We start from the raw sequence: 20,729 nt of genomic DNA, 5'->3' as shown, positions 1-20,729 counted from the left end.
CACACATGTGGAATCTTAGCCCCACCACGGACCTTGTGAGTCAGTATCTGCATAGTAACACACTCCTCAGGGGGTTCGTATGTACCTTAAATCTGAGACGTGTGGATGTGAGGTGTAAAATAAAGAGGTTATGAGGTTACTAAGAGAAGCTCAATATTACGTTGAAAAGAGACACGTGAACTAGTTTAAAAGTTAATATTAGGTCATTTGAGAAAGTCACGCTGTATTATTCTATGCAAAAATGCATCACAACTTTCCCAATGACCCAATATCAATTCAATTCTATAATTTTATTCCATATTTTTTATTCCCTAGGTGAATGCTATTAGGCACCAGCTTGGTATTAAGTCTCATTCATTCTGCCAAAAGCAATTCAACTTTCATCATATCTCTTTACATTTTATTACTTACGTGAGCCATAAGAGGCAGAAGCAAAAAATTAGAAATAGGACAAAAAAGGGTCTGGGGCTTTGTGGAAGGCAGTGGGTATATAATTCATACTTGTGCCCCCTAGCAAACCCAAGAGAGACTGAGTATCAAGAACAGAATTTGGGTTTTCAGATGACATGCTGGTTACTCAGGCGTGGTAAGGCCTTACAATGAGTCTTGAAGAATTGCATTACATAATGCTTTCATATAATTTGGACTAATTGTGGTTTTCCGTTATAATTTTGACATCTCCTCTTTCAGTTGTTAATAAGTGAAAGCTATTTCTTTCAATTGATTTTTTTGAGGCTTTTTTTTACTTCTCTTTGTTCCTTTTCTTTCCTAATTCAGGAAGAGTTCCCTTGGCTTCAAGTTTTATAATCCATAGCTAAATTATAGCAACAGAGATGTCTTTTTTTTTCCCTAGTAGCAGTTTTTAGTTAAGAGGTAGAGGTGATATGTGCTCTAAAATATAAGCAATAGCTCTAAGTAAAAGCAAAGAAGTAAGATTTGGCAAGCCTAGATTATCATTGCAAAATAATTTCTCTACCAAAGACTGATCTGCAATTTTGGGGGCCTAATTTCTACTCAGGAATCAATGTTCCTGTGCGTTCTATTTGGCACCCAAACCAGATAAATGTTCCCACAGAACACAGAGCTGTTACAGAACATATGTTGGAGAGGGAGGTGTGAGAGCTGAGCACTCACCTCCAGCATTGCAAAAGGAGTCCCTGTTCTGTTCTCCCTGGCTCGACTCCCTCTCCTAACCATTGCACTCCGAGTGTGTGGGAATATTGCTGTAGGGCTTTCCACTCTAGATTATAAATTATGCAATTTCCCTTAGTCTCATATAGTTTAGGAAATAGGAGACATAGGTAATGGAAACAAGAAATAAAATTGCTCCCTTAGAATGATTATTTAAAAATGTGCTCTGGCCTAGCAGTGGTGGTACAAAAAAGCCAGGTGTGCAGGCACACATCTGTGGTTCCAGCTACTCAGAAGGCTGAGGCAAGAGGATTGTATCATAGGGAGACTCTGTCTAAAATACTACACACACACTCCATACTCTCTACAAGAAATAGGCTATTTCCTTTATTATTTTCTTTTCTTTTCTTTTCTTTTTTTTAGAGGTTTTTACCTTAGGGTACATGTGCTCACTGGAGAGAGAGGGATACAGACACAGTGAGAGGGAAAGTGAGAAACCAACCCTTGGGGGGAATGGTCATACCGCAATCCCTTCTCCTGCATTCTCCTCCCAGGATCTTGGGCATAGATGCACACACACCTGGCGTGAGTTTCAATCCACTGGGTCTGGGACTCAAACTGCAGCTGACCATGTGAGTGTCCAGTGACATAACCATATGCCATCTGCTGATCCCACTTGCTGTTATTCCCCCCCCCCTAGGATATGTGCACTTGCCAGAGAGAGAGAGAGAGAGAGAGAGAGAGAGAGAGAGAGGGAAAGTCTCCTCTTGGGACTCTGGGCAAGCATGCCACGTGTCCAGTGCGATTTCTAAGGTCAGTTGACCATGTGGGAGTTGAGCATCTTAACCACCATGCCACCTGCTGGCCCCATATCCTGTGTATTTTTCATGTTTTTGTTTTGAGTATTATTGCAGCAAACATTTATGAAGCACTAAGTATCATTTTATGTGGTCATACACTTCCCTATCCCTCAGACCAGTTCTAGCCATACACACTGTATCACTACCATTTACCCAAAGCTTAAGAAACTGCACTTCACAAATGATGCAGTCAGTGCTGAATTTAGCCTGGATTCAGTGGGTTGACTTCTGTACTCACAGTTTTACTCCTTCAATCACTATGCATTTAGTTATGGACCCTCCTTTCGCTAGCCTTTTTAAACATAAATATTTATGTGTATCTATAGGGAAAAGGTACATTTCTCAAGTGAACATTAAAGGTGTCATACTCTGCATCTATCAACTACCATGAGATAGGAAAACCCCACTTAACCTACCTGACTGCTCCCATCACAGTCTTCCAGAATGGCTGTGGTGTTTTCAATGGAAATGCATTTTCCCAAGGCTACATTAATAAGCTAGGCAGCAAAACATAAAATATGAATTAAGAAAATAAACTTCTCTTATGTTAAAGTGGAACAAGACATTCAGACACATTTAGGAAACACATAATATAAAACTATAATAAGGTTAAAAGATAGTTAAGTTAATAGCTTGGTTACTTAGCACTATACAATTTTATTGGTTGCTATCTCTAACAGGGACATAATACAATTTAGCTAAAGTATGGCTTCAATCTGTCAATTTAGGCCTGTGATTCAGCCACAGAGCCAACAAACAGAAGCTTTTAATTAACCCTTGCCTGGAATGTTAAATAGCAAATAAGCAAAAGGTAGCATAAAAAGTAGTTATTTTCTCATCTCAAGTTTATCTAATGCAATATTAAAAGTCAATGCGCATACTTGCAATTTAACCAAATCAAGAGTTCCAGGCTATGTTCTCTGGCTGACCCTTTCAAGTTATGTGACTGCTTGGGCACTGAATCAGAGATAAATTGAGTCCTTCAAAGAACAGCAGATTCCAGCTGATTCCCTGTCAGAATCTTCCTAATGACTCACGCGAGCTACAATTCATTACAGGAAAGTCACGAAAGCTAATATAGAGCCAAGCATAAAGGCATTTTCTGGCAGGCCCCCAGATTTTTAATGGATTTACAGGGTCAAAAATGGAGGTAGCTTTCTAGAAGTCACCATTTAATGCTGAAAAATGTTGATTCTTTTGCCCCCTTTGACACCTGAGGCAGGGCTAATGAGATAGTGGGTTAATAGTACAATTTAGGCATTTCAGATTGCTAGAAGAACTGTGCAGAGCCAATCTATATTATGTATCTCAGCAAAGCCTGCTGAGATGGGAGACGCTGTGGTCTCTGCCAGGGATACGATGTTTTTTTAAAGACTTTTTTTTTTTTTTCTTTTTTTATTATTATTATTACTTAAATTTGCCATAGGACTCACCAGAAAGAGAGAGAGCGAGAAAGCGAGCTGCCAGGACTGGGACTCAAACCACTGTCAGCCATGTGGGAGACCAGTGCCTTAACTACCACATTACCTGCTGGCCCCAAACACAGATGCTATTTATGCCCCTTACTGTTGTATGATACCCAGCATAGAGGTCTAACACTGGCCTCTGCATTAGTATAGGCTGTGTAGCTCAGAGTTGCCAGACTTCATAACATAATGAATGTACATTGGTTTGCTCCTAATGTTTACATGAATAGATTAGCTTCTAATAAAGTAAGGAGGAATCTCTAGAGACCAGAAAATACAGACAAAACTAAAAGGGAGAGGGAAAATTATACATGTTGGTAAACAAGGAACTTGCTCATCCTGAGGATAAGAGGGAAACTTGGGAATGGGTAAGCCAGAGTTAGAATTGAGGTCTTTCTCATAAAGATGGAAAACTAGAGTTAGAGTCTCAGTAGAGTTGTGTATTAGGAAAATCAATTTACCTCCTAGTACAGGGAGTCAATGGGGAAGTTATATTCTGTCTGAGAGTCTGAAACCTTACACTGACCCTCATGTGAGTGTGAGATAAAGAAAGTATACTAGTTGCATTGGATAGAAACCATCCTTCAATGCTTAGAAACAGACATTAGAAATAGTATTAGATTGTAACCTTTGTAAATGTCTGGTACAGAAAAACACAAAATAATTCTCTAAAGGTGAAATCGCCACCAAAAATGCTTAAAGAAAGTTCTAATATGATTTAAAATGACACAAATGGGAGGGAGGAGACAGCCCACTGTTAGTAAAAATGAACAGTAAATGTGAGCACAGAAGGATTCAACCATGACAAACTTCAAAGACAGTGATAGGAAAGCATGAAGGTAGAATAATCCTGGAGTTTAAAGAAAAGCAATCATGTCTTAATTGTTCTCTTGATCCTGGCAAAGATACACATCAACTCCTGTAGTTGTAGATCACACACAACATATTCTGTCTCCAGCGAGGTTGGCACACTGGTTTCAACATAGTTGAACAGGTGGTCCTTCTCCAGCACCACTCCGAGCCCTCAGGGAGGTAGTGATCTGCTTGCTGCTCAGAATGCAGTGTGAGTGTTTCCCCAAATTTACTTAACCATGGTCTCCTAGGGCGGGCACAACCGGCATTACTCAGAACAGGGCTGGGGAACTGGCAGTTTTAACTGATTTTGTTTATTTTGTGCAATTTCTTCCTCCAAGCTCTAAAGAAGCATTGGAAGAAGAGGGAGAAAAAAAGTCTTTTCTATCCCTTACATTTTCCTTTCCCACTTCATCTAAAGATCTGTTTCCCTTTCTTCTTTTTCAGATATTACTGGAGAAATGAATCTTCTTCACATAGAAATAGTCTATGAAATACTAAGAAATCATTATTTATTCTTTTTCTAATTGCCAGATGGGCATGTGCGAGAAAGAGAGAGAGAGAAATCACTTCTGAGTGTGGCTTGGCCATGCCACAATTCTTTTTTCTCCATTTCTCCATACCATCAGAATGTGGGGCACACACGCTCAGGTGCCTGGCACGTTTTTTAAGTCTCCAGATCAGGATTTGAACCACAGTGGTGCATGAGGGATACTCCTCCCAATGTACAGTGCTTAATCACTATGGGGCAATCTTGATTTAAAAAAAAAAATAGTATAGGGACCAGCAGATGGCATAATGTTAAGATATGGACTCCCATCTAGTCAATTGTGGTTCAAGTACCAGACCCGGCAGCTTAAAACTCATGTCAGGCACGTGTGCATATGTGCCCAAAATCCCAAGAAGAGAATGGAGGAGAAAGGATTGCAGTGTGGCCATCCCCATGGAGATAATTTCTCACTTTCCATCTCTCTGGTGAGCACATGCTCCCTATAACAAAAGCCTCTCCAAAAAAATAAATGAATAAATAAATAAAAATCAAGTAGTGTATAAATTCAAAACTTTCAAAGTTGAATTTTTCAATTTAAGAGGAGGAAATTCCCCACAGTTCAGGCTGTATGTTGCTTGATAAGCGTTTAGTACGATGTTAAAATACAATGTTGGTATTTTGTACAGATAGGTTCTTTCATTAGTTTCCAATATTTTTGGTTTGATAAGAAATTGTTTTCATTAAAAAATATACAAAAAAGTTTTTTCACTGGATTTAAATTCTTAACTGTGGAGGTTGAAAGAAGAGAAAACACGAAGCAGTAACAACAAGGATATTTTCTTAGAACTTTTATGTCTACCCAAAATAATAGACTAGTTCATCTTATTCTGAATTACCTACAGAAATGTCCCAATTCTTTCCCCCCAAATGGCAGTAAACTCCCTGATGGAAGTTAGACAAATATAAAGAAGAAATGTGCTTAAATCATTTAGATAATATTTGTTACATTTTGATATTTTATAGTTGGGGCATCAGCAGAGGCTGCTTCATCAGAGAACTTGTCCAAAATTCCATGGGAACTCATACAAGTTGTAGCACAGTGGAGCCAAAAGGTAGTTTTTTAGTTCCCTCTGGTGGTTAAAGTTTAGTAATGCTCTTACTGAGATTCCACGTTATAACAAGAGAAAATTGTATGGTAAGAATTCTGATTTTATTTTTCTGCTCAGGAGATGAAATTTTAAAATGTAAATTTGTTTTGCAGACCTATTGGACATCTCCTTATTTTTACAAGGTAAAATAAATTTTAAAAAAGTTAATATTTTTTCTAAGATAAAATACATGTTTGAACCACCTGAAGTAGGTGCTATTCTGCTTTGACCTAAAAAATACCAATTTTATAAGAAATTATGTTATATATACTTACATATTAGTTGAGTTTTTAAAAAACAAAACAGATTTTCAGACTAGTTTCCTCTCCTTCACACTCTTCTTGGATTTCCTTAATACTGGCAAAAGGAGTGGCTTTATTTAGTCCTTGTTCTGAGTAGATTTGTCAGACAGCGAGAGTAGTTGGTCAGTATAACCCATTTTTCAAGAAGAATGGAAAAGAACTGGCCTAAAAGAACAGGCTTACTGATGGTAAAGTTTATGAATATCTTGGATGGAGAAACAAAAGAAAGAAAACAAAACAACACTGGGAATAATTACAAGAATTGTTCTGAGTAGATTTGTCAGACAGCAAGAGTAGTTGGTCAGTATAACCCATTTTTCAAGAAGAATGGAAAAGAACTGGCCTAAAAGAACAGGCTTACTGATGGTAAAGTTTATGAATATCTTGGATGGAGAAACAAAAGAAAGAACACTGGGAATATTTACAAGAAAAAAAATAAATTAGAAGTAAAACAAAAGCAATTAGAAAAAAATAACTGATAAAGAGCTCTAGGTGAAGGCTCCACTTATCTTCCTTAAACTCATGCTATGGTCAATGTCCTCACATCTTACCACACCTTCAGAGATTGTTCCCTCCTCACTTCACTCCCAGGATGGGATTGAAATGGCTTCATCTAGTTTCTCTGCTTCCTTGATAGTTTTCTTGGTTTCATACTTGATCCAACCTATCTGGCTAAGCTGCTGCTTCTTTGTATCTTCACTAGTGTCCTGGAATTGTATCTGCTGTTTTCTGACAGTTTCTATTGTTTTCAACCCCTCTTTGAACTCTTCTTAAAAATCCTAATTAAATCTCATGATCCCATAGCTAACTCTGCTCATGCTTCTCATTACATTCACAGCAAAGAAGGAAGGAAAAACGGCAGCCAGGAAGGGAGGGGAGGCAAAGGACAGAGGGAAGGAAGGGAAGAGATAGAGAAAAAAAAATCCTTTGCCTGTAAATACCACGTGATCCAAATCCTGCCTTCTCCACCTACATGTGGTGCCGTGCTTCCCTCGTCCACACCTGGGCACATTCATCTCTTTTCTAGTTCCCGAGAGCCTCAGACTTTCACCTGTCAGATTTTGCAGGAGCTGCTTCTTCTAGGATTCAGTCCCTTAGAGCTTGGCTGACGCTTCATGTTTCAGTCCTAGGTTTCAAAGTGTTTGCCTCAGAGAGGATTTCTGAATCGCTCTAACTTAGAAAGATTCATCTTTGTGGTCTATTCTATTTTGTATTTGCATTTTTTTATTTGTTTAGTATCCTTCTTCCCTACTCAACTTTAAGCTCCATGAGGAAAAGGATCAAGTGTACTTTATTCAACACCCTGTAACCCAATTCTGAGATTCTGCCTGGTTGGTTGATACCCAGTAGGTATTTGTTGAATTAATCAATGAACTTGACCACCTGGTAGGTTTTATCATGTTTACCTGTATTTAATTCTTCCTATGCTTTGGCCCATCAAACACTCATATTCGGTGTTTATTTATACTGGGAAAATTAATCTTTTTCTACTCATTATTGAAGGGCATTTGCATTTTGTTTCTATGAAGTGAGATTTGTAGATTGTTACTTGAACTTACCACACCATTAGCTCTTACAATGGGAGCCTTTAAGTCAGGAAAGACATTCTCCAAGTACCATTTGAAACTTTTACACTTCAGCTTCTTTCGAAGTTCTCTTTGTTGGGTGAGGTTGCCAACATCTAACCCTTGGTCTATGAGGTGATCTCCATGGCCATAGAATAGCTCCTTATACTCATCAAGCCAGACTTCGGCCACCCGCACCAGGTTCCGCTCCACCGTCTTCATACGGTCTTTGGGGAAGGAATATGGGTTGTCATTTCTAAATATGTGACCCACTCGGGAGCAGGGTATGATCTCAATTTCACCTCCACACATCCACACCTGGAACAATTTAATGATAAGTATCAATTATCAAACAATTGTCCAAACATCATGGGCATTTAACAATGACAAGAAATGATCTTGTGATTTTGTTTCTGTTTAGAATAGTTCTTTCAACTTCGAAGGCATATTGACAAAGAAAAACAAACTCAATGGGTTTATTTAATTTTGCATACTGTTGTGGTCCATTTTAGGATTAGCAATATGTAATTTTCTTTAAGAAAACAAGCTTTTTTCCCCCAAAAAAGGTCTTCATAGACTCCTAATGTACAATATAAAATATCTAATATGGGTTCCTATTTTGTTCGAATCGGTAAAAGGAGTATGGATGTTCATTTGTTTACCTTCTCCTTCTCTCAACTTGGGACAACCCATAAAGCCCATGGTGCACAACACAAAGACCATTCTTCTAGATCAGAAGCTCCAAAGTTATAATCCTTTCAATACTGTATTTGAGCCATCCGACTCCGTAGGAATGCAGTTGCTTTTGGAATGCTCTCTATTGTTGCTGTAGTGATGGCGTTCTTAGATGATAATCAATAATCATATGAGTGATTGTGTGAAATGTCCAAAAGACCTGCACTACGGGATACCCCCTAGTCTGCTGGTGGCCTTCTCTGGAGGTACATTTTTGCACTTCTGCCATTTATTTTCTAAGATGCTTCATTATAAAGTGATTCCATTATTTCCAATGTATTAGAGAGATGTTTTTGAAGAATTATTTTGTACCAAGTATCAATTGCAGAATTGGATAGCAGAAACTCACTTTCCCCTCATGCAGAAACAGTGGAGTAACATATTAGGAAAGTAATAAATTTCATGACAGCTATTGTTCACATGCAATCTGAGATGTAAAAACAATAACCAAGAGACCCTAGAATTCTGTGAAATTTCCTTTCAGTGGCAGTCATGCATATGATTATATTAGTAAAACAAAACCACATAAAATGATAGAACTCTTCTTGTAAAGAAAATTCGAGAAACACTTGATAATACCTTGAATGAGAGCTCCATGTTTTCTCCACCCCAAACATCAAGGCCAGGGTCGTATGTTCCAAGTTCAAAAAAGTACTTTTTATCAATAGAAAATAATCCACCTGCCATCACAGGGCACCTACAAAAAGAATGTTTTTTAAACTTCCATCTTAGGGGAACTCAACTTTTGGAATTGGTTTTCTGTACATTTTATTGAACTTACATGGCATAAGACTAGCTAATAAGTATACTAAGTACAGAGAAGTCTTGTGTTGAAATAAAAAATAGTGCATGAGGAACATGCTTCTTGGTTCATGGTGGCAGAGCTTGATTAGAGTCAGCAAAGATACAGCCCGGAGTTAGGACTTTTATTTGTCTTTTGTACTCTGGCACATACTCTCAAGGGATGTTATTTTTAGAAATATTATTTAGGGCTAAAGGAGCACCAGGCATTGTTGTAAACAAGAGGAGACTTCAAAAATTTGTGAGAAAACTGTTAAAGTAAGAGTTTATTTCCATGCCAAAAATAATTAGAAATTTTGGAGAGTTTTTAAAACTAATATACATTGTCATAAACTTTTTTTTAAAGGAGGTTTTTGCTTTAGGGTGCATGCACTTGCCAGAGGGACAGAGAGACAGAAAGCAAGAAATCACCCCTGCGGGGGATGGCCATGCCACAATCCCTTCTCCTCCATTCTCCTCTCAGGATCTTGGGCACGCATGCACACCCGCTCAGTATGAGTTTAAGTCACCGGGTCAGAAACTCGAACCGTGGTCTACTACATGGGAGCCCAGCAACATAGCCATTATGCCATCTGCTGGTCCTGCATTTTCATGAACTTTTTAAAGATCATTTGTATTTTTTTTTTTTGGGGGGGAGAGGTTTTCACTATAGGGCACGTGCGCTCGCCAGACAGACAGAGAGAGACATAGAGACAGAAAGCGAGAAATCACCCCCCCAGGGGGGATGGCCACGCTGTAATCCCTTCTCCTCCATTCTCCTCTCGGGATCTTGGGCACGCATGCACACGCGCCCAGCGTGAGTTTTAAGCTACCGGGTCTGGGATGTGAACTGCAGTTGACTACGTGCGAGTCCAGCGACATAGCCATTATGCTAACTACTGGTTCCCAAGATCCTTTGTATTTTCTATGCATTAACTCAGACTGCAAAAAGTTTGTGAATGTAGACCCTTATTAAACTGCAACTTGGCTGAGCCAGTGTGGTGGAGCAATCATGCTAATGCCCTGAGGTGCTGAAATCCATATGATGACTGTGGTTCAGGTCCCAGGTCAGACTGAAAGACATGCTGGGTTTGCACTTGGGCACTCAGGATCCTGAAGAGCTGGAAGACTGGGACAAAGGGATCATAATGTAACAACAAGAGATTGGAACCATTCTCTCTCTCTCTCTCTCTCTCATGCATGTGCATACACTTTCTAACATAACAAGAAAAGTGAGGGGGACAAAAGAAATCCCAACACAGGGCTGGCCAAGTGGTGCAGTAGTAATGCTCTGCTCAAATGCCACTGGATCTGTATGGAAGATGGAGGGTTTTGTTCCCCAATCTGTTCACACCAGGTTCCCATGACCATGATCCTGCCTGGGGGGAACGGGGATCTTGTCCTAAGACCATGTTCACGTTACTCTCCTCTCTGTCATTCACTCTCATGAAAGAAATAAATAAACTTAAAAACAACAACAACAAGAGGTTGAAATGCAGAGAAGGTAAGAAACGTTCCCCAAGACAACAGGCTGGTATGTTTTACATCACTGGTTCATAATTAGGCAGTCTGCCTTGGCCCTGCTCTCTCGTTCCTCTACGCTCGCTCTCAACCGTAGATAAACTTTACTAATAACTTGTTATGTGATAAGCACTTTTGAAATGATTTATATTATCTTCTTTAATTCTCTAAACAATGTAAGTGGTAGCTATCTCTATTAGTCTTCTGCTCTTCATGTGAGAATGAAGAAACAGAGACACAAAGTAGTCAGTAACCTTTTCAAACTCATTCAAATAGTAAGTAGTAGAGTTGAGATTCAAACCCAAAGAATCTGGCTCCAGAGCCTTCATTTCCATTGATGATGGAAGGTAGAATACATTTTAGTCAGGACTTAGACAAGGCAGTGATTACTTTCCATGGTGGCTACCACTGAGTGAGCTGAAAGTGGTTTCTATGGAGAGTCAGTAAACTCAAGGATAAAGCAATTCCTGCCCACATCTCTGTAACCTCCTCCATCATTCATGTACGTATTCTATCTGTACCCCAAAAATCCTTAGAAGACTATCCGGAGTATGTTCTCTCTCTAACATTATATTGAATATGATCTGAAGTCAACCACAGTACTGACCCTCAAGATGGGCTTCTGAAAAAAGTAAAGAGGTTTTTTAGATATGGCACTAGAATAGAGTACTAAAGTGAGGCAGGTCTGGATTTGAGTCCACAATTCTTCTTCTTCTTTTTTGAATTGTTCTTTTCTTTCATGAGAGATGGAAAGAGAGAGAGAGAGAAAGAGAGATAGAGACAGAGAAAGACATACCCCCAACAGGGGCTTGACACGGTCATCCATCCCAGCCTTCACCAGCTAGGCTGACAAACACACATATATGTATGTTCAGTGTGCAAGGGAGACTTGGCATGTAAACTTGGACCCGTCTCATGTGGCCTCAGCATCATGGAACATTGCACTACTAGTGCACACTGGGGCTGGCTCCCATATTCTTTTATTAGCTATGTATCATGGGAAAATTAACTCTTAGAAGTCTCAACTTTCTTATTTCCATATGAGGAATATTGCCAGCTCTCTCCTAGGGTTATAGAGAAGGTTAATTGCCTACACACGGTACTTAATACATGGTGGAGCCCCCACTTTACTCTTTGGGAGTATCAGTTCTGAGGGGAGCATAACTGATGGGGAAGGAGTGTGCTTTCTTGGGGAGTAAGACCAGGATGTGGATCCTGCCATGCTCAGGCTGGGTTTTCTCTTTGGACTTCGCTAACTTGTATCTGCTCAAGTTCTCTCACCAACAGAGAATGCTTCAATGCTTCCTGCCTGGTACTGCCTGTACTCCCACAGTTAAGACTCTCTGGAAGAAACAGAAAGCCCCCACTTTGGCTTCTGGTCCAAGCTGCATCCTTTAATCCAGATTCTTCAGCAATAAAGCCCAAATGTTAATTGATATCCAGCTGCTGTGTCTTTTTTTTTAAATTCATTTACAGAGTTCAGCAGCTTTCCCATGGGAGAGGGTAAGATGAGTCCATAAAAGAAAACCCTAATGATATTTCTATTACTCTCATTTACTTTCAATTTTTACTTATATTTAATTCACTATTATGTAGCACATCCAACTAGTTTGTTTCTTAGGCTGAGAATACTAGGGAAAAGGAATAGCATTAGTGAATTTTTCTAACTAGAGTGCGATTGATCATTTAAAAATGAGTTTTCATTCTGGGAAATTAGTTTCTCAGCATCCTGTGCATCTGATAGGTTTTTGCTGGGTATGAATAAGCAGATGAGGATCAGGGAGGAGCCAGGATCACAAAGGGGGCCTTCAAGAGAAACCATAAAACCACTTACTTACTGTCAAACTAAAAAATGGCTGTATGTGTTGTGAAACTCATGAGAAACAAGAAGTAAGGGACAAGATAAAACTAGAAGCTAGAGGAGGCCTTGAGGCACACACTTTGAATAAACAAAGGTTCTACAGGACAAAAGGGGACCCCAAGAAGAAGACAGGGCCTGCTGGCCTCCCTTGGCCTGTTCTGTGTGTGGAATCTCTCACCATCAACCTTGACTCAGCCTGCGTCCTCATCCTTCCTTTGCTGTGTGGGACAAATGTGAACCACATATTTCTCAACTTAATACTTTGGTGATCAATTGACTAGAATTTTACATCTTGATGTTATATAGAATGACAAGATGCAGCAGTTTTGTCTATGTCTAGTTTTAAATTTCACACACTTACCTTATTACATCAGTTTCTTTAATTTTGTTTTGTGCAACGATATCTGGAGGAATTGTTCTCCAACCAAAGTTCATGGGCCACACGAAGATTCCTCTTTGAAAACTGTCCACCGTCATGTAACTAATCCATGGAAAAAACCAAAGAGCTACTTGAGATTACATACATCTTTATATACTTCATCAATTCTCTTCCATGACTTATTTATATGAGTGAAACAAGTCTTTACAGAAATCATTTCTGGATCATCCACTTCAAAATAGTTTGAGCGAGTTAATGAGTACAATTTGTGTTAGTGACTAATTGGCTAGTGTGCTTGCATTTAATGTATATTTTGTCTTAATAATGTCCTGGGAATTTTTTGAGGAAAAAATAAAACATACAAACACTTAGGTGTTTTCCATAAAAATAAGAACTCAAGTTGGGGGAAAAAGATATTTTATTTTTTGCTTTAGCTGAATATAGAGAGGAAAGATTTAGAAGAATATTAGGATTTATTGCTATTTAGAGTAAAAATTTGTGATTATTTGATTGGCAGGCTCTGATGCCAAGACACCTCCCATGAATTTTCATCTGTTTATGTGAATAAACTGAATCTCTCTTAGAATTTCAGAAATGCACATATTAGGAGTACATGCAACACCTTCTGCTGCTTGACGGTTAAAGAAGTGTTAGAAGTATCTTGTAAAATATGGAAGTATTACCTCATATCTTTATCATTGATGACTTCGATTACTGGACATGCTACTTTCTTTCTACTTAAATAAACTCTTTCCAACAGAGGTTCCAACCAACCGACATTACATTCCACATGAGAATCTAAAAATGTCAACACATCACCTAGACAGCCAAAAAAAAAAAAAAAAAACAATACAGTGAGTGTGTGTACTTCATATTCAAAGGTGTTTGGTGTTCCCTAAACTTGGCTTTGAAGGCAATATTTTACACTTCTCACTGAATTCCTCGTCCCTATAATTTCATTCTATGATGAAATGGACATAATGTTGTCACAAAGTGTCCTGTGGGGCAAGCATAATTTATACTTGAAAAATAATTGATAAGCCACTTAGAATGGGTAATAAGATTAAGGAACGGACCACTTAGTATTTAGTATTAAGTTATTAAAGTCCCTTCTAAGGAGGATAGGTCATTAACTCTGTGCTGTGGGATGAAAGACTTTGCTTTTCAGAAGACCAAAAAGACCTTGAGAGTACAAGCTTGGCCTTAGGAATGATAAAGAAAAAGGACCGTTTTACAATATAGAGATGAAAGGAAATTAAAGTAGAAGCAGCAGCAAGAATAGGAGGTATTTTTAAAGAGTTACAGGAGAGGTGCAGCAGTAGCACAACACTGTGCTGCTGAGGCCATATGGGAAGGCCCCAGGTTCACATCCTGAGGACTCTCTGTACATCCTGGGAGAGTGGGCATGTGCCTATGATCCTGGCTGGCTGAGACTGAGGTGGATCACAGTGTAGATGCTGTTGTTGAGGGGGTGGCTCTCTCACACTCCATAAATAAATACAAATAAAATCACAAGAGTTACAGGAAAGGGGAATGGGGAATTGTTAAATGGGTATGGAGTTTTATTTTTACAAGACAAAAACAGGTTTGGAGATTGCAAACAATGTGAATACATCATACTTAACAGTATCAAACTGTATGCTAAAAATAGTTTAGATGCTAAATTTTGTTACGTACATTTTACTATAATCTTAAAAATAAAAAAGCTACTAAAAAAGGAAAAAGAAACTTGAAGACCAGAAGTATTTATGAAAAACTGTTTTCCCCCCATTAGTTGTGTGAAGTAACAAACACCCTCTCACTCCTCAATGAAACTACAGTAACATCTATTTTGCTCCAAATGGTTTTATAGTCGTGTGTGTGTGTGTGTGTGTGTGTGATTCATAATAACCCGAGGAATCAGCTTTACCTGCTGCTTTTGAGGGGAAGCCGCCCTCCCATCCAGACTTGGTGGTCAGCCAGTGCACTGCACTCTCTCCGGGGAATCGAAGTCAAGGACTCAGGCCTGCCTTCCCCTCAATTGGGCTTGCTCATGTACATAGGTAACCCCTAGCCCAGGTGCCTCCATTCAGAGACATCTTTTAGGCCATTATGTCCCCAAGACCATCTAATCTGAGGTGGAGGGGGTATTAAAGACACTTTTCTTCACTGTGACTCAGTATTGAGGGCTTTCGCATTCCCAGCCCCTCCCTTCTTTCACCCAGGCCTACTGGACAGTGCAGAAGGAGCCTATTATTCTGGGCTTTACAGAATGCAGTCTGATGGTACTCACTTCTGCTCTACTCTGACCACCACCAGTGGCATTCGATGGGGGGAAATGGAACACTGTGCTTTCTCCTGTTGAGCCTCTTCCAGATACAGTTGTGGTAAGTGATTAAGGCTTGACTATTACTTTCATTATGGCCTTCGTTTTAACTGACTACTCTGATACTTGGCTGCTCAGTTCTGCTTTTGACAAACCTACAATTACAATGGTCTATTAAGTCTGATTCTGTGCTGGACTCTGTTCTAAGCATTCTCCATGGATGTTTTATTTAGTACTTAAAACAAACCTCCAGTATAGGTCTAATTTTTATTTCTATCTGAGAGACAAGGAAACCAAAGAATGAAGAACTGAAGTAACTTTGCCAAGGTTGCACTGCTAATAAATAAAATGTGATATTACAAAGTAAGTATAAGTATTTCATTCCATAGACTATTTCAAAACAAGAAGAAGAAAGAAAGAAAGAAATGGAAAAAAATAAAAAGCTATAGGTCTACCCATGGTAGAGCATGCTGGTAGTTCATGCTACTTGGTAGGCTCAGGCCACGTGGGAGACCTAGGTTGGATTCCTGGATGCCTGAAAACTGGGAGCAGTGGTACAGACCTATAGTATCAGCTACTCTGGGAGGTAAGGCAGGAGAATTGGGACATAGTGAGACCCTGTTTTTCTTATTTGTTTATTTATTTTTAAATAAAAGTCATAATGAGGCAGAGCTTTGAGTATAGGAAGGTTTAAACAATGAGGAGAGGATAGTTATCTAGATCATTATTACTGAAACCTCTGAGTTTCTTCTCAATAATAGAAGTCAGTATTATATTAAATACGAGGTCAATCGAAGTTCTGCACAAGTGAGGGATTGACCTTAGCTGAGATCTTCTTGGGAAGTGCCCTTGAGAAGTTTCTTTAGACAGGGTACCTGTGCTAGGCAGAAGCATCTCCTGTAGTCTATCTTGGAGACAGCAGCCAAGATCTCTTGAACATGCTGAGGGAGTCCTATATTCAGGGCATTAGAGTTTGCTTGGTTGTGCCCTCAGGGAATCCTCTTACACATACCTCTCCCCTGTTGTGAGAAGGTTCACAGGATTATCTAGATGTGTAGGCCATGTGCACATGGCCTAAGGATCACTTGGCCAGTAAGACGGAATGTGCTAAGGACCATCTCCCTTTGCTCATCACTCCTGCTCATCATGGTCTATTCAGACCCTGACTTTCAAGAGTGGCCTCTACTCTACCACCTGTCCTTATTATATTTGAAACAGCTTTGTCAGTCCCCAGCAGCAGTAAGATGGGTCCCTAAATTGCATTTCACTTTCTGCCTGGCATAGATCCATACAGTGATTTTCATTCACTGTAGCCAGGATCTGAGGGAAACAGTATCTGCCCAAAATATAGTCTGGGGTTTTATATTGCTTTATCTGGGGGAAGAGGAGAATCTCCTATGCATGAATTCCATTGCTCTAGTTTCAGACACTTTATCTTAAATGAAGATCTAAAGACTACAGTAAGTAAGAAAACAGGATACTGTCTGTGAGCTTACTCTTGGTGGGACTTCCAATTGTGGTAAACATTGTCTGATTGTCTGTGGACATTGTACACATGGTTCTCAATCCTGGGAGGCCGAGAGGCATGGTCACATGAGCATAGGATTGAAATCACACACAACTGCTTGTAATCCCAATACTGCTTTTCCCAGCCATATTGGAAATGACAGAATTTCTCTGAGCTTACTTTATGGGGATATTTCCCAGACTGACCTAATACTGAAATTCTCAATAGATGGCTAGTATTATTTACTCTTTTCAAAGGATGTTTAAGCTTTAACTCAGAATAGTTTACTCAGCCTTGATTGTAGCCTGGCAAGATTTTCTGTTTTCTAAGAGTAAGTCCTGGTAATGCTGGATTGTTTGCAGATGAGTTTCATGGTAACTTTTTATTATTAATAATTTTTTTGGCCAACGCAAAGCTGCTTAATGTGCCAAACAACTTTGGCTCCTTGTTGAGCACAATCCCCTGGTTTGTATGTAGTCCACCAGCATGGGATATTGCTGCCAGGCCCCATTAGTGCTGGAGTGTTATGTTTAGGGTTCCTTGAGGGATGGGGTCTGGATCGTCATCTAATTTTACAAAATAACTTATAAGTTATTGCAAGGAAACTACCTATTTTATCTGCAGCAGAAACAAGTTATAAGAACTTTACAGAAGGATGATCCTAGGTGCTTTACAGAGAGTTAAGAGAAAAAGATGCACAGAAATAGAAATCAAGCAGTCTGTTTTGGTTCCAGGAGTTGGTCAGGAGTTAGATATCACGTGTTGTCTAGTTACATAGTTAGCCAACTGAGTCTCCAGAATGCTCACAGCAATGTCAAGAATTCTGCTAAGTGCCATGTCATGAAGGAAATGGGAATCTGATCTTTACTTTGAATGCAGGCTCCTCTTGGTGGAGAGTAATTCACTCAATCTGTTTAACTCTAGCCCCAGACCCAGGTGGTCTGTTTGTTCCTCTGTTCTTCAATTGCCCTGTTCTTACTTCTTTTATCTTCAGACAGTAAATGATACTTAGATATCCACTGCCTGACCTGCTCCCCAAATGCTACACTCAGGTCTTTTAAACGCCTCATTCACAGAAAATATCTGATTGGATTTGATCGTTTTGCCTGAATCAGATTCAGATGAAAAACTAGCATGCCTAGAACCTGACAGCATAGTGGATATTGCTGATGGTGAGAGAGATGTCTGTTTGGCCCCTTCCTATTTTGTAGGTGACTCTTTCAGACTTTCAAAGAGTCCAATCACACTCTGGGGCCAGAATGGACCATTTGCCTTCTAGTTCTGCATGTCCTTGGATCTCAGCCTTATATTTGAATTCTGATGGGTCAATCTTTAAGGAAGAACAGTTGTCAAGGTCTGTTAAAGTCTGGACTCAGATCCTTTAATCTGTTTGACTAAGCCATTCCAGAGAAAATTCCTACCTAATTTCTTCACCTCTCTCTGACTTATAGTAGATTCTTGAGGTCCTGATTTGACTTTTCTCTTTCTCTACTCATGGGGGTTGGGAATGCCCAGGGAATTGAGAGGACTCATCAAGCCAGCCAATCCTGCCCAATCCCTAAATTATATCCTCAGCTAAAGTTGGCAATTTCACTGTTCAATTCTGTTGAATTTCCCACATGGATCTGGTGCATGTCAAGACAGGCTGAAACTAACTCCATAGAAACGTAACTTTCTGCTTTGTTCCAAATTCTCAGACATTGACCCTTCACTAATACTGTTCAAAACATGGGCTACAGACCCTGCTCACTATAGGAAAAGAGGAGTTGAAATTGAGAATGAATTTTTTGCAATTCCATTAGCAATCTGCCAGAGTAATTTATTAACTTATTTTTTAATTATTTAAATTGAAATATATGCCTCTCTCTATATAAGCACACACATATTATGTGTGTACACAAACACACACACACATACACACACACATACACACACACATATATGGAAAAGTCATGATGCATTTTTCCATAGATAAACTTCATTAATCTATTCTCATGGATGACAGAGAGAAGACAAAGCTGCTGTTTCTGCCCTTTCCCAAAAGTTGTGTGTACACAAACACACACACACATACACACACATATATGGAAAAGTCATGATGCATTTTTCCATAGATAAACACAGAAAATGTCATGACTTTTCTAATGACCTAATACACAGAATAAAAATAGGTGTGTTTATTATGTATCTGTTGTTTTCATTTCTTTTTTTAGGCAATTTATTTTATTATAATTTACAAAGGAGTATGTTCACAAAAAAAATGAATATTAGGAGAAAATTTCTTTCTCAGGTAGTGGAGAACATCTCTCCATTAGGTAATGGCAGGTAATTAAGATACACCTATTGGTATTTTTTTTTTTCCTGAGAGTTGTAATCCATTAGTGAATCATTAAATCAATTCAGTGGGATTGGCCAGAATCTAAAAAATATATAATATAGGAAAGAAGATATTAGAACTCATTGCACATGCTGCTTGGTGAAATGTCTACTGTAGCTATATGTCTAATTACACATATGCTGGGTTGTGATGTAGAATTTATTTCTTAACATGAATCATCGTCAAAATAGTTTGAAATTTACTGAGCTAATTTGCTCAAGGGTGTTAACGAATGACTCAGAAACAAATGCACATTTTTACATTTGGATTTGCTAAATTAAAAAAATACATCTTTTATGAATATAACTGTAAAGCACTTGAATAAGCAGTTGCAACTGCTTTTAATCAAGTTCATTGTGTCTCCTTGGGAGACAGTCTCCATTTTGTATAATAGTTTGGACTATTCTAGAGATGACTACTAGCATAATTTGTGTTCTGGGCAGGCAGAGAGAAATTTTATTACAAATAACACATTTTGGGTTCTGAATTCATCAACTCTCTGCTCAGGATGTATAATTTTCACTGTGAATTTACATGGGAAAAATCAAAACACAATTGCAATCTGTAAGTATGGCCCCACCATTCACCATGTTGTTCAGATTCTAATCTTAGGGCTTGTTTCTTATTCCTCTCATTATTACTCTCTTTATGCCTTATTTGATGACAAGTCCATAAGTTTCGTGTATACAATGTATTATGAATCTGACCACTTCCTCCATCTGCTCTGGTACCTCCCCAGTATCTGGACAACTATGTTAGCCTCATAACTCGTTTCCCTATGTTCAATCTCATCTCTCTAATATCCATTCTCTTCCTAGTAGCCAGAATGAACTTTCAAAATACAAGCCAGACAGTTTTACTCTCCTGTTTTTTTCTTTTACTAGCATCACATTACATTGAAAATAATGCTACGCTCCTTAGTTACATACAAAAATGTACAATAGCCTGTTTTTGCCTTTCTTCACCAAAGAATATCTTGCCTCTCTACCCTGTGGTCAACATTCATCAGCCATAATGACTTTCTTTACTTTGAATATGCCAAACTCATTTCTGCATTAGGACATTTGCATGTCTTGTTTTATTCACCTGGGAATAAAAATCTAATTACCCAAATCTTAGCTGAAAAGTTACCTACATAGACCATTTATTTGATGTCTTATTTTTCCATCATTCATAGATAATTCTCCAGAGGAAATTAAGCATGGCATGCCATTTAATTTTTCTAAACAGAATCCCACATTAAGAATCTTAGTTGTCAGGACCAGCAGTTAGTGTAATGGCTAAGTCGCTGGACTCCCAATTAGTTGACCATGGTTCGAGTCCCGGACATGGTGGCTTAAACTCATGCCAGGTGCATGTGTGTGCGTGCTCAAGATCCTGAGAGGAGAATGGAGGAGAAGGGATTGTGGCATGGCCATTTCCCCTGGGGGGGGGGTGATTTCTCACTTTC

The 20,729-nt window shown here is 39.0% G+C and overlaps 1 protein-coding gene across 1 annotated transcript in view; it reads right to left on the bottom strand.

The window, feature by feature from the left end:
- The window catches only part of GALNT5 (polypeptide N-acetylgalactosaminyltransferase 5), a 46,438-nt gene that overhangs the window by 4,135 nt on the left and 21,574 nt on the right, over positions 1 to 20,729 (bottom strand). Inside the window, exons 4-8 of the mRNA XM_006171584.3 lie at positions 13,774 to 13,909; positions 13,073 to 13,192; positions 9,129 to 9,246; positions 7,809 to 8,132; positions 2,408 to 2,488 (exon numbers count right to left, since the gene is read on the bottom strand). Coding sequence (XP_006171646.1) covers positions 2,408 to 2,488; positions 7,809 to 8,132; positions 9,129 to 9,246; positions 13,073 to 13,192; positions 13,774 to 13,909 — 779 coding nt within the window. The remainder of the gene's footprint in view (positions 1 to 2,407; positions 2,489 to 7,808; positions 8,133 to 9,128; positions 9,247 to 13,072; positions 13,193 to 13,773; positions 13,910 to 20,729) is intronic.

Source organism: Tupaia chinensis, unplaced genomic scaffold (assembly GCF_000334495.1).
Source record: "Tupaia chinensis unplaced genomic scaffold, TupChi_1.0 Scaffold149921_1, whole genome shotgun sequence".
In the NCBI taxonomy this organism is placed as follows: Eukaryota; Metazoa; Chordata; class Mammalia; order Scandentia; family Tupaiidae; genus Tupaia; species Tupaia belangeri.
Note: the sequence above shows the minus strand (reverse complement) of the source record. Positions and strands in the feature narration are given on the sequence as shown.